Source organism: Canis lupus, chromosome 15 (genome assembly GCF_003254725.2).
Source record: "Canis lupus dingo isolate Sandy chromosome 15, ASM325472v2, whole genome shotgun sequence".
In the NCBI taxonomy this organism is placed as follows: Eukaryota; Metazoa; Chordata; class Mammalia; order Carnivora; family Canidae; genus Canis; species Canis lupus.
The window spans coordinates 64,249,238-64,266,152 of NC_064257.1; the positions used below are offsets into that span (position 1 = coordinate 64,249,238).

Below are 16,915 nucleotides of genomic sequence, written 5' to 3' on the forward strand. Positions count from 1 at the left end.
CCCAGCCCGGCGGGAAGGGGCTCGGGATCCGCGGGGCCGCGACGGCGCGGGGGGCGGGGCTCGTGGGGCCGATGGACCGGGCCGCCCCGCGCCTGCTCCTGGCCCTCGGCCTCGGTAAGTGGCGGCGGGGGCGCGGGGCGCGGGGGCGCGGGGGGCGGGCTCTGCGTCTGGCGACCTGGCCGCACCTGCGGGGGCTGCGCGATGCCAGGACCGCCCCTGCCACGACCGCCCCTGCCACGACCGCACCTGCGGGGCCGCACCGACCGCACCTGCGGGGCCGCACCTGCCGGGGCTGTACTTGCGAGGCCGCACCTGGCGGGGCTGCCGCGATGCCAGGACCGCACCTGCGGGGCCGCACCTGCCAGGACCGCACCTGCGCGGCTGCCCGACGCCGGCGGAAGGGGTCCCGAGGCCCGGCGCTGGCGCAGGTGCCCGGCCTGGGAGGGGCGCGGCGGAGTCCCCGGAAGAGGGTGGGCCCCGGGGGGGGACTGCTCGGAGGGGGCGCCCCCCTGCCCTGGAGCGCCGGGTGCGGGGCCGGGGGAGGGCACCTGCGGGGGCGGGGGGCCGGGAGCACCGAGGCCGCGGCGGGTCGGGGCGGGTCGGGGCGGGTCGGGGCTGCGCGACAGCCCGGGGCAGGGACTGAGCGCGGAGCGGAGGCGGGCTTGGCCGGGGCAGCAGCTGCGCAACGCAGACGCGTTTACTAGGAATATATCATTTCCTATTTTAAGGCAAAACGGGGCACGGAAAACTTTTCTTCATTGAGAAAAATTCAATTTGGGCGGTTGGGCTCAGGAGCACTGGGGGGCGGGGGGACACTGCTGGGGCCCGAGGTTAGGGGGCCGGTCGGCCAGAGGCCCTCCTCACCTGCCCGGAGCTGGGACTCAGGTGCTGGGGAGGCTCCCGCAGCTGCATGTGCGAGGGGACCGGGAGGGCGCACCTGGGCCAGCCTCGCAGCAGGACAGGCCTCGGCATCCCGGTCCCGTCGCGGGAGGCAGGGGGAGGGAGCAGCGGGATGTGGGGTCCTGGCTGAACTGAGCGGCGGGGACACCTGGGCTGGAGGCATGAGTGTGGGAGGAGGGGAGTCGCTGCAGCTTATGGCTTACCTGTCTCCGCCACCTCCCCTCTACCTGCAAGCCTGGGGGAGGCCGGGTTTCTCATGTGGTGGGGAGACAGGTGGGGTCTACACAGACACTTTCATTTGGCCATGGTCCTGGGAGGAAGAGAGGTGGCTAAACATGTATGACGACCTTGGTTGGAAGTGGATCTGACTTCGGGCCGTGGTTAGGGAGAACAGACGGATTTAAGAAACCCCACAGGGATCCCTGGGTGCCTCAGGGGTTGGGCGCCTGCCTTCCGCCCAGGGCGTGATCCTGGAGACCCAGGATCCAGCCCCATGTTGGGCTCCCTGAATGGAGCCTGCTTCTCCCTCTGCCTGGGTCTCTGCCTCTCTCTCTCTGTATCTCTCATGAATAAATGAAAAAGAAAAGAAAGAAAAGAAAAGAAAGAAAGAAAAGAAAAGAAAAGAAAAGAAAAGAAAAGAAAAGAAAAGAAAAAGAAAGAAGAAAAGAGAGAAAGAAAGAAAAGAAAAGAAAGAAACCCAGCAGAGGAAGAAGTCAGTGACACTGTAGTAGGGGCATCCCGTGGAGTCTGCAGAAGGGCAAGGGGCAGACAGAGCTGGGCCCAGGACCACTGCTGATGCTCTGGGCAGTGTTGCTTGGATGCAGCAGGTGTTCTCTTCCTCACTCTGTCTGGACTGTCCAACAAAGTATTGACTGAAAATCTGGACAGTCATCAAGATGTTAGAGGATGTGGGGATAGGGGTGGGAATAGGGCTCAGGAGACTCCTAAGCCATGAGTCCTGCCTAGAGGTGTTATGCTGAGGGGCACCTGGGTGGCTCCCTCTGGCTCAGGTCTTTATCTGAGGGGTCTGGGATGCAGCCTCACATCAAGCTCCCTGCTCAGTGGGGAGTCTGCTTCTCCCTCTGCCTCTGCTCCTCCCCATTCCCCCCCCCCTTGTACATGCACACACTCTCAAATAAAAGAGAAAGTTTTTTTAAAGATGTTGTTCTGAATTTGAGAATGCAAGACTAATCAATATGAAACTATAAGAGAGACTTTCATAAAACCAGAGAACAGTAGCTTGCCAGTGAAGGATGGAGCAGCAGGACAAGCTGGGAAAAGAACCCAACGGGTGACTAGATTCTTGGGTAGGATTTGGAATAAGCAGGAGAGGCCAATGACTGAGGGGGCAGTGTGGGGTTAGGGGAGGGAGCTGGGGGCCAGAGCACCTGAGTGTCTCAGGTATAGTCCAGACAAACTAGTTAAGGCCTAGATTAGGGCTCTGTGCCAGCACAAATGTCATGATAGAAGTGATTATTCCAGGTTGATAGACATTCTTCCCCCTTCCCTATCACAGAACGCTTTATTGTTGCCTCAAAACTTGTCACAAGGCAGAAACGAAAAGAAAACAAACTCTAATCCAGTGCCTTCTTACACTCAAGGTAATCGGTGATGGAACTGCCCTGTTGAATGTTTGGCTTAGGGAACTGAATTCCGTCTCCAGGTCACCTAAAATTCCAGGGCTTGCAAAATCCCAAAAGATGTGATTTGTTGGCATCAATGCTCCTGTGAAGTGGTTCTATTTTTCTCACATATGCTTGACTTTTCAGTCTCATTCCTAATTTAAATCATACGTTCAATGTTATTTACTTTTTGAAGAAAAGGTGAGCAATGCACTGTGTAATGCACGTGGGTGTGAGTGTGACCAGGGAGGAGGGGCGGGTGGAGAAGTGCCCTGGGAACGGGCATGGAGCACTCATGAGACCTAGTTCCGGCTCTGCCATTCTGGGGCTCTGAGACGTCTATAAATGCCAACTTTTTGGACATTGTTTTTCTCATTTGTAAAATGAAGGAGTTGCTTTAGATGAGCCAAAGGTCCTTAGCAACTTTACATTGTATTCATCTATTTTTATAAAGATTTTATTTATTTGACAGTGAGACAGTAAGAGAGCACAAGCAGGGGAGGTGATGGAGGGAGAGGGAGAAGCAGGCTCCCCACTGAGCAGGGGATCCCCACAGGGCTCCACCCTGGGGCCCCCGGACGCCCTGAGCCGAAGGCCCGACGCTTCACGACTGAGCCACCCGGATGCCCCTGTACTCATCTTTAACTAACGTTTCCATTGGGAAGTTTAAGAGAGATTTTTGTCCAACACTATAGAGCTTTGATTTACTTTGTAATGGGATCTTTATTTCATACAAACTTTATAATAACGGAGAACCACGGATGCTTATTTCTTTGAGAAACAGGTAAAGAGGCAATAACTTTGGGGCACGTGCTGGCTCAGAGGGCTAGGCATCCAACTCTTGATTGAAGACTCTCTCTCCCTCTCCCTCTCCACCAGCTCACACTAGTGGGCCTACACACTCTCTCTCATTCTAAAATAAGTAAATAAATCTTTAAAAAGAGGTAATAACTTTGCTTAAAGTATCTTTTTTATCTCAAAGAAATCAGATTATCTTCTTTTTAAATTGTTTAATTTCTCCCTCTCATTCACTTGCTGTATAAAACTAAAACTGAAATCATAACCAGTGAAAAAGGTGTAAGAAAAAGTTACCTTTTAAAAAATGAATCATTTTAAGATTAAAAATAGGTTCCCCTCCTCATTAAAATTGAAAACATTGATATCTGTGAGTTGATGGAAGTTCTGCTTGAGAATATGCCTGTCCTCATGCTGTATATCTAGTTTCCAAGTTACAAAGAAGGTAGGGGGCAGCAAGTAAAATTCCCATTGTACAAATGACATAAGTGAAGCCCTAAATGCTGAAAATTTTTGGGCTTTGCCTCTTAGGCTACACTTCTGGCTTAGAAGAGCATCACAAATGTTTTTTCCTCCTCAAAACCCCAGGTTTTGCACATAAACAGCTGTCACAAATTGATTTTTGCTGTTGCTCCATTCTCAGTTGTTGGGTGGAAATTCCCAAATAATTCTGGAAGGCCCCACCACTGCAGGCCTGCTTTGCTTATTCCCACTGAAGGTGTCCTTGTTGATGCTTTGGGCTGCCTGAGGCAGTGCCGATGGCAAAGGCCCTGAGGACAGAGAGTGCCGTGTCTGTCCCAGGATCTCTGCTGACACTGCTCACCCCCTTACCCTAGTGCGCCTCAAGTCTTCAGAGCCCAGCACAAGAACCCCATCTTGGTTTTTCTCACCCTTTTATTGTAGTCAGGTCATGCCTGGACATAGACACGAGTGTCACTAGGAGGACAGTCAAGGGGACAGGGGGAGGGCCAGGCTCCCAGCTGTACCTTGGATCAGCTCTCTGAATCATGGGCCAGGCTTGCCAGCTCTCTGTTAGGGTTAGCAGCTTCCAGGATGCTCAGGCAATCCAGAATCCAGGCCGCAGGCAGCTAGGCCCAAGCAGTGATCCTGATATGCTTCCCAAGTTGCCACGACAATCCCCCGGCTCCACAAAAAAATCTGTAGACCAGTGGGCCGGGGTCGGGAGGGTTCCAAAGTAAAATTTAAGAAGAGAGCCAGCTTAAATTAAGGTGGGTTTGCTGTGTAACGCCTGTAACAGCTCGCTGTCCTGGGCATATTGGTGCCTTACAGAAGGAAGTTGAGTAATTCAAATGAATCTCTGCTAAAATTTAAAGAAATGAGAGGAGTATTTTTTTAGATGGTTGGAGAGAGAGGGGGTATTTCATCTTAGCTCAGATAACTTAGGCAATAACCTACTTTGATTATCAGCAAGATCAATTCAAATAGCCACAAACTACTTTTATTCCATTCCTTACATTTTTTTAAAGATGTGTAGGTAGTATGAAAAAAAAAAAAGATGTGTAGTATGTACCCCAGAGAGTAGAGTAGTGACGAAAAGTCCAACCAAAGTATAATGATGTTTGTGTTCAGCCTTTTTTATTTAAAAGTGCCTGAGTTGGTAGTAGAAGAGGATGAGTTAGGAATATAACGTTTCCCTCTTTGCAAAATCATGGGTGTATTTATTCACTTAGCCTTATTTATTTTTAGAAGGGGAGGCAGAAAGCGTGCCTGGCACATAGTAGGGCCTCAAAACCTATTAGTTAATTGACTGGATGAATGCAGGTTTGTGATAATGTCCAGTCATTAAAAAAAATAGATTCGGTAAAGAAAACAGTTCTATTTCTTGTTGGCAAAACATGCACACAATTCAGAGAAGTAGAAAGACTTATTTCCTCATCTTTTTTACTTGGGACTTGCTTCTAGCAATGCTAGAGACCCTTTCACAAGAGGACTTCTGTTTTGCACGTACTATGTTTACTTCTGTTTCTTCTGTTCCTACTGAGGATTCAAGCTGCTTCGTGCCTCTCATGTGTTTGCTTCAAAGGCAGATCTCAGGCAAAATCAGGACTTTTAAAATAAGTGTTTCAAGAGGGGCAGGAAGGGCGTGGAATTCAGGGCATTCTCCAATGGGTTGTTTAAAAACGCCCTTTGGATTCTAGGAGGTGTGAGGTAATTTGCTCTCTTGTTTGATTATAACTTTTTGAAACACACGTTTCCTTAGCTGGGAGTAACCAAGTTGCTATATTCATAGGTTCTGTTTAGTATTGAATGGAATAAAAGCCTGTAGCGGATCCTATAGATGTGGAGACAGATTTGCTGTGGAGGCGGACTAAAGTGTGACTTTTTTTTTTAAGATTTTATTCATTTATTCATGAGAGACACAGAGAGAGGCAGAGACACAAGTAGAGGGAGATGCATGCAGGCTCCCTGCAGAGAGCCTGATGGGGGACTCGATCCCGGGACCCTGGGGTCACGCCCTGAGCCAAAGGCAGATGCTCAACCGCTGAGCCCCCCAGGGGCACTGCAGTCTGACTTGCTAATGTTGAAGAATCCCTAAGTGATCTAACGTTATATATAAATATTTCATAGGCATCAATGGTCTGGATTTCTTGCTGGTTAGACTGAAGCATGTGATGATGCACAGATCCATGCCCCCTCCCTTGGGGTGAGTCACCTGGCCCAAGCCTTTCAGAGCAGGAGTGGTCAGCTTGCCTTTGCCCCCTACTCCTGGAAGCCTAGTACGAAGGCCAAAAAATTGTCATTGGAACTGAATGAAACACTTTCAGGAGATCCAGACTTGACTTTTTCATGACCACTTCCCCACTGAGATGTCATTTTGAGTTTCTGACACTTGACTGGTCCCATCTCCTAGGGTGACTGATGCAAGATGTTGCTGATGACACAAGCAGATACCTACTTGAGCTTTGCTATGGAATCCCAACATAACCCTTTATATTTTGGGGACCTCTACAGTTGAAAGAGCATTTTCATATCATCTCATTTGGTCCTCAAACCGCAAATAATAAGAGAGCAGTTATGTCGTATGCATGCCAGGCACTCTTCTAAGAACCTAATAACTCATTGTATCCATATAACACTATCCATCTAATGCACAAGTTACGCATCATTCTCATTCTCATTTATATGGGAGGATATGGAACACAAAGGCATTAAGTAACTTGTCTGAGGTTCTGGCTTTATGAACATGAACTATAAAGATGAGGTATAGAGCCTAGATCATAGTAGACAAATATTTGTTGCCGAATGAGGTAGAAGGGGGAGATGGGACACTCAGGTGCAATGCAATGACATATCACTGCACTGAAGAGGGATCTGGGTCTCCCGACTCATTGAAGAGCATTGAAGTTCATCCTACTTGTTTCCTACCAGCTTTGCTTTCCCTGATGTTTACTCATATCTTTGTGGCATCCCCGATTCTGGATATGCCTCAGGTTCTTGGATTCCTGGTTCTTCTTTTTTTTTTAAAAGATTTTATTTATTCATGAGAGATACAGAGAGAGAGAGGCAGAGACCCAGGCAGAGGGAGAAGCAGGCTCCATGTAGGGAGCCCGACATGGGACTCGATCCCGAGTCTCCAGGATCAGGCCCTGGGCTGAAGGCGGCGCTGAACTCCGGATTCCTGGTTCTTTTTCTTTTTCCCAGCCACGAAACCTGCCTACCTATATCCTAGGCCCAGACTACCCTAGCCAATAGTGACCAGTTCATGGGGATGATGCTCCTGAGAGGACCCACAGGACCTCACAGACTGAGAATGGCTAAAAGGAGCATATCCTGAGGCAGTCTGATGTTGTGGTCAAGAGCGTAGACTCTGAGTGAGGCTGTGTCTATGCATGACCCCCCTGGTGCTATGACTTCCCAACACTTTGATCTTGGGCAAATCTTTTAAACCCCTGTGGCCTCAGTTTTTTCATCTATAAAAGCCAGTAGTAGTAGAACCAAGGCTATTATATGGATTGAATTAATTACTGTATAAAGCACTTAAAATGTGCCTGGAACATAGTAAGTTCTGGATAAAGATGAACTATTATGATAGATAACAGGAAAGTGCAGAAGAAATCATTAATTATGATCAACATTTTTTTAAATTATGGATATTTTGATTCTGGATACTTCCTTAATGTAACCAGGGTCTACTAATTGATAGAAAAACTTTCTCTTGCCTTTATTTCTCAAATTCCTGCTCCCACTAGTTATGAAAGAGGAAACAGATAAAAATTCTCAAAAGAGTTCTATTTGACTGCTTTTGTTAGAAAGGAACACATGCAAAAAACAATCCTGCAAAAGCAAAATGCATATCTGCTTTCTAAAAATGTCTCTATAGATTCTTCTTCATCTGCCAATTTTGATCCTAGTTTTATGCAGTAAAAACCTTTACAGCACTTGCCTAGCTTTGACACCCAAACCCAGTATCTTAAGGTTGGACCAGACACAAAAGTCAGCCTGTACTAGCAAAGAAAAAAATAAAATATTTAGGAGATAGTTTTAATATTTTAGGCAATCTCATCAAAATGGAGTTATCACATTTTTTTAATTAAACAAATAGTTATCTTAATTAAAAAGAAATAAAACTGTCATAATGGAAAAATGAGTGATGATACACTGTCAAAATTTATTCCTAAAAATCAGAAAACTGGAAAAATAAATTATTTTAGAGAGTTTTCTTATGACAAAATAAGAAAATGTTTTTTTCAGATTATAAAGAGTAGATAGCCATGTATAAAAGTTGTTCTGTAATATTACCTTGTAACACCAAGAAAGTTATTTAATCTTCTTATGCTGCATTGTCTCATCTAGAGAATGGTATCAATGATAATAATGTCTATCATCTGGGGACATCTGAAACAGAATTGTTTTGAGGATAAAATGAGATAATTCAGGAAAAGATTTTAGCAGAATAATTGACTACTACATGTTCAGTATATTATTAATATTCTCACATTTGTGAATATGCAGATAATTTAAAATTATTTCATAGGTATTGACTGAAAAGGAGAAGCAGAATTATTGCATTCCTTATGCCAGTGGGAGTGTTGGTGTTTGTGCTTTCATCAAAGGAAATTGCTGTAATATTCACCACTAGAAGCAAAGGGAAAAATCAGAAATCTACTCCATCATAACCATGCTTTTGAGAGTGCTTTAAACAGTTCCATTGCAATGTAAGTTCCTTGATGGCAGAGATTTTTGTCTGATTTATCTGCAGCTATATTCCCAGGGTCCAGAACAGTGCTTGTACATAGTAAGTGTTCAAAAAACATTTGTTCAATAAATGAATCTGAGTGCACATAGCACAGGAGTCCTCCTAGACCAGCAGCTTCTCATAATCAGTCACAAAGATCATGCTGTAAACTTCATACACACACACACACGTATGCACACGCTTCCATAATCAAAAACAAAGAGCCCTCATGTTTCTCAATGGCTCTCTATATTCCATCTTTAATATCTCTGAATTTGCAGACAATGACTTATTTTAGGCAGTTCTTCACTTAGATGGTAGCTGTGCCCAGTTTTACTGAGTAGAATGACCTGATAGAATGAGATTTGCTCATGAAATTTAGGTATTGGCTGCCACCACCAGAAAAAGATGAACTGCATGCCCCATAGCTTGGTAAAGGGCTGGCCTCATCTTACTTAAATACAGATTACAGGCTGACTCGAGTGGTTTGCTTCATAGCTCATAACCATGTACTGGTAGGCTTTCCAAGGCTAAGGGCGGCTCATAACCACGAGGTAGCTCCAGTGCCATCTCTTTTTTCATTTTTAATATATTTTTGTATATATATATTTTTATTGGAGTTCCATATGCCAACATATAGCATAACACCCAGTGCTCATCCCATCAAGTGCCCCTCTCAGTGACTCCAGGCCCATCTTAGAGTAGTAATTGCATTTGGAGAAAGAGGCTAATCTAAGAGGACCAATTCAAGAGAATTAACTCCTGACTACAGAGTAAAACATAAGGGAACAAATTTTATGAGCTTTGTTCTTCTCACTGACTCCCCTCACCCCTTTTCTATGACAGCTCCATTCTCTAACGTTAAAGATGTCATTTTTGTCCCTAAGTCATATCAGGGGACCTCCTTCTTGAGTGTGTAATAATAATGGATAATGACTAGCTATTATAGTAATTCCAGTAGGAGATTAGTACATGGAACACAGTGGATTTTGGTTTTTTAGGGTTTTGTTTTGTTGTTTTGTTTTGTTTTTGAGAGAGCAGGGGGTGGGAAGGTTGAAAGGCAGAGGGAGAGGGAGAGACAATCTCAAGCAGACTCCACACCTAGCAGAGAGCCTGACAGGGGAGGGGGCTCCATCTCACAGTCTCACAACCCTGAGATCAAGACCAGAGCCAAATCTAGAGTCGGACATTGAATTGAATGAACCACTCAGGCACCCCAGGGAATGCAGTGGTTTTAAGATTGAGTTTTCATGCGCAGAATGGATCAGATGAGAGGGACTAATAAGAGCAAGTAAAGAGGAAGCTGGTGCTCTAGGCTAGAAAATAGCCTAGAAAACCTGGACCAGGCAATGGAGAGAAAGGAATGAATTCAATACATGCTTCTAAGTAAGAATGTATGGGATATAATGACAGGCCATGTGTAGGTAAGAAAAGGGAGTGAGGAATTAGGGCTGTCTCCAAGACTGCTAACCTGAGAGAGAAGAAAAATTTATGGTGCCATATTGAAAGAAAGCTGCCCCTTTTTTTGGGATGGGGGATATAAAATACTTTTGAGACATTCAAATGTCTTAATGAACGTTTGGAAATGTGGAAATTGACTTCGAATTACAGCAGCGGACCCCAAAACTGATTACTCGTTCAAGAAATGTAAAAAGTACAAATCATCAGGCCTCTCCCTAGACCTACTAAAATTTGATTGAGATGTTTCCACAAATCTAAAATTTTAAAGACTTTTTTTCCAGGAGAAAAAAAATTTCCTTGCAGAGTAATTGCAATTATAAGTAGATACTGCCCCATGTAGGAGGTCCTTTTGAGTGTAGGCTAGATTTGGTGACTTCTTTCAAAAGAATAGAGTATGAACAAGAAAAAGAAAATGGTAACTTTACAGTGCAAAAATCTGGCACACACTACCTCAACTAAGTGGTCAAGGTCAACATCACAAATGATGCCGTGTAGATATCATGCATCCCTCATGTAGTGTCATGAGGAGAACACTTCTCTCCCATAGTGTTTCTCCTAAAACCCATAACCCTAGTCTAATCATTATAAAAATATCAGACAAATCCCAAATTGAAGGACGTTCTACAAAATACCTGAACAGTACACATCAAATTTGTCAATGAAATCATTAAAAAAAAAAAAAAAAAAAAAACTAAAGCCAACACGGAAAGACCTGAGAACCCATCACAGACCAGGGGAGACTAGTAATCTTGACCCAGAGAAACACACTGACAGAAAATTAGTGGAGTTAGAATGAACTCTTGCATTTAGTCAATATTAATGGGCCAATGTTGGTTCTTTGTTTTGGAAACTGCACCATGGTACTGCAAGATGATGACATTAGAGGAAAGAAAAGTGGGTGATAGGGGTACAGGAATGCTCTGTATTTTGCGACTGTTCTATAAATCTAAAATTATTACAAAATAAACAGTTTAGTACAAAAAAGGCTCTCCAGGAGATCCTAATGGCCAACCAGTTTGGACAATCACCTGGTTAGAAAATAGGGCTGAAAATAGAAAGTAATCAGTTAGCTGATTGTAATTTCAGAATCTACCACAGTGCCTAGTGATAAATTCTAAGTAAATATTTATCTTAATGCTGAGACCATGGATATTTTGTGACAATTAATGGAATTATGAAAAAGAATACGAAGGCAAAATCATAAGGATAGAAAGTAGAATGGTGGTTGCCGGGGGCTGGGAGAGGAGGGACTGGGAAATCACGGTATAGTGGGTATAGCATTTCAGTTTTGCAAGATGAAAAGCGTTCTAGAGATGGATGGTGACGACGGTCGTACAACAGTGTGAATGTGCTTAATAGCACTGAACTGAGCATTTAAAGATGGTTAAGATAGGAAATTTTGTGCCATGTGTGTTTTACCACAATAAAAACATTTAAAAAAGAAAAAGAAGAAGAAGACGGAGAGTAGAGTGTTGGTGGCGCCCATACAAGTGGCGTGGGAGTCGGGAAAAGAGCTGTCAGAGTTGAGTGAAGAGGGGAGGACCAGTCAGGAAGCCGAGAATGGGGGTGGATTTTAGATGGAAGATTTGGGAAGGGCAACCGTATCAAATACTGTGGAGGGAGGCGGCTGAGGCTCAGGAAGAGGCCACTGGTGGGTGAGCAGTGAGGAAATCACTGGTGCTCTTCAAAAGCCAGGGACAAAACATTGGTGGTAACTGAAGACACACACACACACACACACAGACACACACACACACACACGTGACCGAAAAGATAGACATTGAAGCAGTGAGTAGAAAAGAGAAATTTTGGGTTTATGAGAGCCAACTTCAAATCACAGACCAGTTTCTCAGCAAAGGTTTCCTCTGTGTAGTTCAGAGGGCACAACTTGGATTAATGAACTAAAATTCCAGGAGGGCAGCTCTCGCCTTAATTTTCTTTCAAGTAGAGATTTGGAAGAAATGGGATCAGCAGCTTGGGACGTGGTGAGCTTCCCCTGCCTGGATATGTTTATGGTCTGGTGGCACTTTTGGAAGTTGTGTAAGGTGACTCTGGAGTTAGACAGGAGGTGTGTCAAATGACCCCCTAAGGTTCTTGGGTCTCAGCACGAGCACGGCATAATGTTACTGCAGTTCGGGGGTGCTTTGTTGCTCGGAAGACAGGGTTTCAAATTAAGACACCGTCAGCTGACTTCCCTGGGAAGAAAGGAAGAGACAGGACACTTGAGACCTTAGGAACCACTGGTGAAGGATTTTGAAAAGGAAATTGAGTTTTCCCTCCCTAAACTATATTCAGTGACCTTGTCTGCTCATGAATGAGATATCAAGGTTCACATCACCAGCGATGTCATGGGAATATCACATATTCCTCACACAATGGGGTAAGAGGATATCGTGGGATTTAGTACCAATCCCTGCCACAGGCTCTGGTTCAACCTTATATTTTACCACTTATTAGAGTAATAAGTTATCAGTGGGGATTATATTATGAATGCAAAGAACCATGGCATAACTATAATTGATAAATCATGTTGACAGAAGTTTCAAATGTGATTATTTTAGGAGACACATTTCTAATGTTGCCATCCTTTGATAGAAAATTTCTATGAGAAAATTCTCTAATCACTTTAGATACATGACAATTGTCCTGAAATGGAGAGTAAGAAGAATGACTGAATGTGTGATTTAGATGTGAGATGAAACTCCACCCAAGAATAATAGGCAACACTTCCCACTTGCTTCTACCATGACAAAGGAAACGCACCCCGTTCTCTCCTACCGATTTCTACCCAACAGCGTTAACACTGTTAAATGCCTCTGAAGTGGTTTTCTAGACTACTCAGATTCTTTATCGGGAATCTGTCTTTCAGGATGTGGTAAACAGACATTGCCGAGCTTCAACTGGAAATATGTGGTGTGACCATGCCTCAATGTGTCTTATTTTCATAGGTCACCCAAGAAAATCAATTGAATTATTGCACAGTCACACCACACACATCAAGAAGGCTCTTGTTCTGAATACTCTTTGTAGAATTCTTCACTCCAGCTGGACAGTTTTCCTCAGTATCTTCCAAACACACTGGGCTCATTTTTATGAGCCTTTGATCCAGTTTAGTTCCCAAACTCTGTGAAACTTTTCCCTGTGGTTTTTGCAGCTCAACACATTGCCTCTTTTTGGGATTCCAATAGAATCCATTTTCTATATACCCGACACTTAAAATACACTGCCTAATATTTCTTTCCTTCTACTTCTGGTCTTGGCAAATAGTTTTGTTGATAAAGATAATAATGGATTAATGTTAAGTTGGATTGGCTTTCCCTAGCTCATTTCAAGAGCCTAAATTCTGGGGCTTTTTCACGTTGGATAAGCATCTACTCTAAAATTCTATGTTCTTCTCCTTACCATTATTAAAGTTTGATGACTGCTTGCTCATGGGTCAGAGACTGTGTTATCACCAAATCCAGAGGCCAACTCCACATTTTTCTCCTCATTTTGCAATCGGATAATCCTCCCTGATAACAAGTTGTTCTTTTTCTTGGTTCCTTTCGCCTCCTCTCTATGAACTATTATGGAAATTCAGTGAGCCCAGAGCTTTTCATTTAAAGTATTATAATGTCTGGCTGTCTAGAATGGTCTTATCTTAAAGGAATGGGAATCAAAAAGTCAAGTTTTGACAACTGATGATTTCTAAGAAACCAGTTCTAGGTTATTATGGGGTTCCCATCAATTTAGTCATTGTTGTCACAGATTTAATAACAGTCACAGTGGGGGAAAAAAGGTGGATTTACTGGCAAAGGCATTATTGTAGTGTTGACAGTTTTCAGATATATGAGTTAGTTTATGTATGACAGGTGGTTAAATTACTTCCCTATCTTAAAAATATAAGATTGTGAAGTACTTTTATGAGGTACAAAACTGTTATTCATCATCCTTAGCCTTTCTTAAACACCAAGGTACTGTTTCTACTGTTTGGGATAAAATTTTACATGAGAAGAGGAAAGAGTTCATATTTTACTTTCCTAATTTCGAATGAACATAAACTATTTGTGAAGACCTCTTTTCTTTTTTCTGTCCAGTCTCTACTTCCCTTCCTAGCCCTAAAAATCTAGAAGCCTGTCTTTAAGTTTTATAGTATAGACAGTTTCCCAGGTGATATGATTTGAGAGACTTTGGAAAACTCCTTCCTTGTCTTAGAATATGGCTGCCCACAAGATGTCTTGATGCCCCAAATGCTCATTGGGTTGGGACACGAACAATATGCCTGTCTTAAGAGCCCTTTGGCTATTTCCTTTGTCTCTTCTCAGCTCCCTACCCATACCAGGTTGCCCCTTGTTTTGGACTTGGATAACACCACGTCCACGGCATGAATTCTGACCCCTCATTCAGCAAAGGGCCAGAGATTGAGGCTATTAGCACCCACTGCATGGAATTTTGTCCAAGAAATAGGTGATGAAAGTGATTGGGGCAGACATATTTCTCTTTCATTCTTTCTTCCATGAACTACTTCAAGATGCAGTTTTTTTGTTTGTTTGTTTGTTTCTAAAATGCTTTAAATAGCTTATGTAGGAGTGAATATGTTGTCTGAGTAAAGTTTAGTGTCTCTGTGGTGCACTTTGGAGATGCATCTGCATGATGGGTACATACTTTGCATTGCTTTGCCTTCCTTTTCACTTTGTCTCTTCTTTTTTCCTTATTCTCATAACCTCAGAACTTGTACCTCCCAAATAAAGTGATAATCCCTTCATATATATCTCAGGGTCTGCTTCCTAGAAGACCCAAGTTGAAGCACTTGATTTTAGAATATTTGAGGTGAGCAATTTTTCTCCTTGCACATCTGCTTTGAAAGTAAATGCATTTGGAAAGGAAATTATATTTAAAAGTTATCTTCTATTTGGGAGAATGTCAAAGGCAAAACAACAATGAAAAAAGATGGAAAAGGAGTTAACAAAAATAGATGGAAGAGAATGCTAATGTCCAACTTCACCCTAATTTTAGTTTTTGTCATAGTCCACTACAAACCCACAATGATAAACATCATTCCATTCTCTAATATTTTTTTCAACTGTATGTTTTTTCTTTTCTTCTTCTTTTTTTTTTTTTTTTTTTTTTTTGGAGAGGGAAACAGAATCTTAAGCAGACTCCATGCTGTGTGCAGAGCTAACATGGAGCTCGATCTCATGACCCTGAGATCTTGAGCTGAGCCAAAAGCAAGAGCCAGATGCCTAACCAACTGAGCAACCCAGGCATCCCTTCAACTGCATGTTAGATGTAATCTCTTTTTAGACTTAGAAAATGTTCTTTGGATAGTGTGCATACTCAGGATTCTGTTTTTCTTTTTGACAATGAAGACACAATGAAAAAAAATTCCCCAGATCCTTATAGTTTTTACTCTGAATGTTGATTAAAACTATAAAAACCTTATTTTTCTAAAGTGAGAGATATGATTTATAATCCCTTGGTGGTTAGACAGCAACATCCATGATCTGACTTTATCTACTGTGTTTGTATCACTGAATCGCTTAACCAGCCAACTGAATCAGTAACCCTGTCAGACATACTGAGTATACTGAGTCACTGGAAGAACTGTCCTGAGAATACAAGGAACCATACGAGATGCCATATTTCTCTTCATCACCTGAGGCGCCTTCACTTCAAATATCTTTTAAAAAAAACTGGAGAGAAACAGCATGTGCAAGGTCAACAAACCATTTTGCCTCACTAAATACATGCCTATAAGCACACTGTAGGAATGTGGTATGTATATGTATATGTATTTGTCTTTTGTTCTTTATTTCATAACCATATTTTACACACAGATCAAATCACAGCAAAAATGTTGAAATTTGTGAATGTCCACCTAAGAGAATGATAATCTCTGATTTACCAGAGTAATTAGAACTCTTTTTTAATTTCAGATCTTTTATAGCTGCTATTGTGTTGAGTACCTATCCTGTGCCAGGCATTACCAACGTTAGTAATTCATAATTTATTTTTTCTCTTTTTTAAAGCACACAGCTGGATCCCTACCATGTAACTTACTATGACCTCAGTTTACAGATGGGCACCCTGAAGTTCAATGTTGAGTGACTTAATCATAATAACAAAGCTAGTGACTAGCAGGTATGTCCAGGATTCAAATCTGGTGCCATTTGACTGCCAACTTCCCCTTTTCCCATTAATCTATACTGCCTCCTTCTAATATAAATAGAATTTTAGAGATTTGACTATGAGATATTCTTCTAATTTCTGCTTATATTCAAAGATAAATAAATTCTCCTTTGAGGGACGCCTGGGTGGCTCAGTGATTGAGCATCCTGGGATCAAGTTCTGCATCGGGCTCACTGCAGGAACTTGCTTCTCCCTCTGCCTCTGCCTCTGCCTCTCTCTCTGTGTCTTTCATGAATAAATGAATAAAATCTTTAAAAAATATTCTCCTTTGATTTAGGGTTGGATTTTTTAATGAGACATAGAGTGTGGTTCAAATCCTAAAATGAGATTGATACAATATCATAAGAAGTCATTGGATTTGGTAGATATAAGTAGAAGTTAAAATATCAAAGAAGAAGTCCTAACTCATCAGAATACAGATGAATGGCCATTTTTGATAATGTTATATTTATTTTTAAAAATATAAAATATACTTGGCTCTAAAAAATGGAAAATGCAGCTCAGAGATGAGGCAAATACAACATACATGACTATTTATGTTGGTCACATTTGATCTTCTTAAATAGTTGACCCAGCTGGTGTACAACTTACCTCAGAATTTAGCAGTTAACTATGAGACAGTGGGTCATGCTCCTTGTCAGGCTGGTTCTCTTTCAATGCTTATATTGTTCCCAATGACTTCATTCTCCATGCTGGCTGACAGGGATAATACTTTTAATAAATTCTGCGATTTTTAATTTGAACATTTCATAAATGGAGCTTTGACTCATGA

At 42.8% G+C, this 16,915-nt stretch overlaps 1 protein-coding gene across 3 annotated transcripts in view; it reads left to right on the forward strand.

Annotated features, from left to right (window-relative positions):
* BTC (betacellulin) overlaps positions 1-16,915 on the forward strand; it is a 43,187-nt gene continuing 26,272 nt past the window's right edge. Inside the window, exons 1-2 of one of the 3 annotated variants that reach the window (XM_025435913.3) lie at positions 1-114; positions 15,984-16,095. Coding sequence is in view for 1 of the 3 variants with exons in the window: in XM_025435914.2 (XP_025291699.1) it covers positions 72-114 (43 nt within the window). In the remaining 2 variants the exon portion in view is untranslated. Of the gene's footprint in view, positions 115-15,527; positions 15,730-15,983; positions 16,096-16,915 lie in introns of those variants that run through there. The other 2 variants (XM_049094390.1, XM_025435914.2) reach the window with 2 other exon arrangements.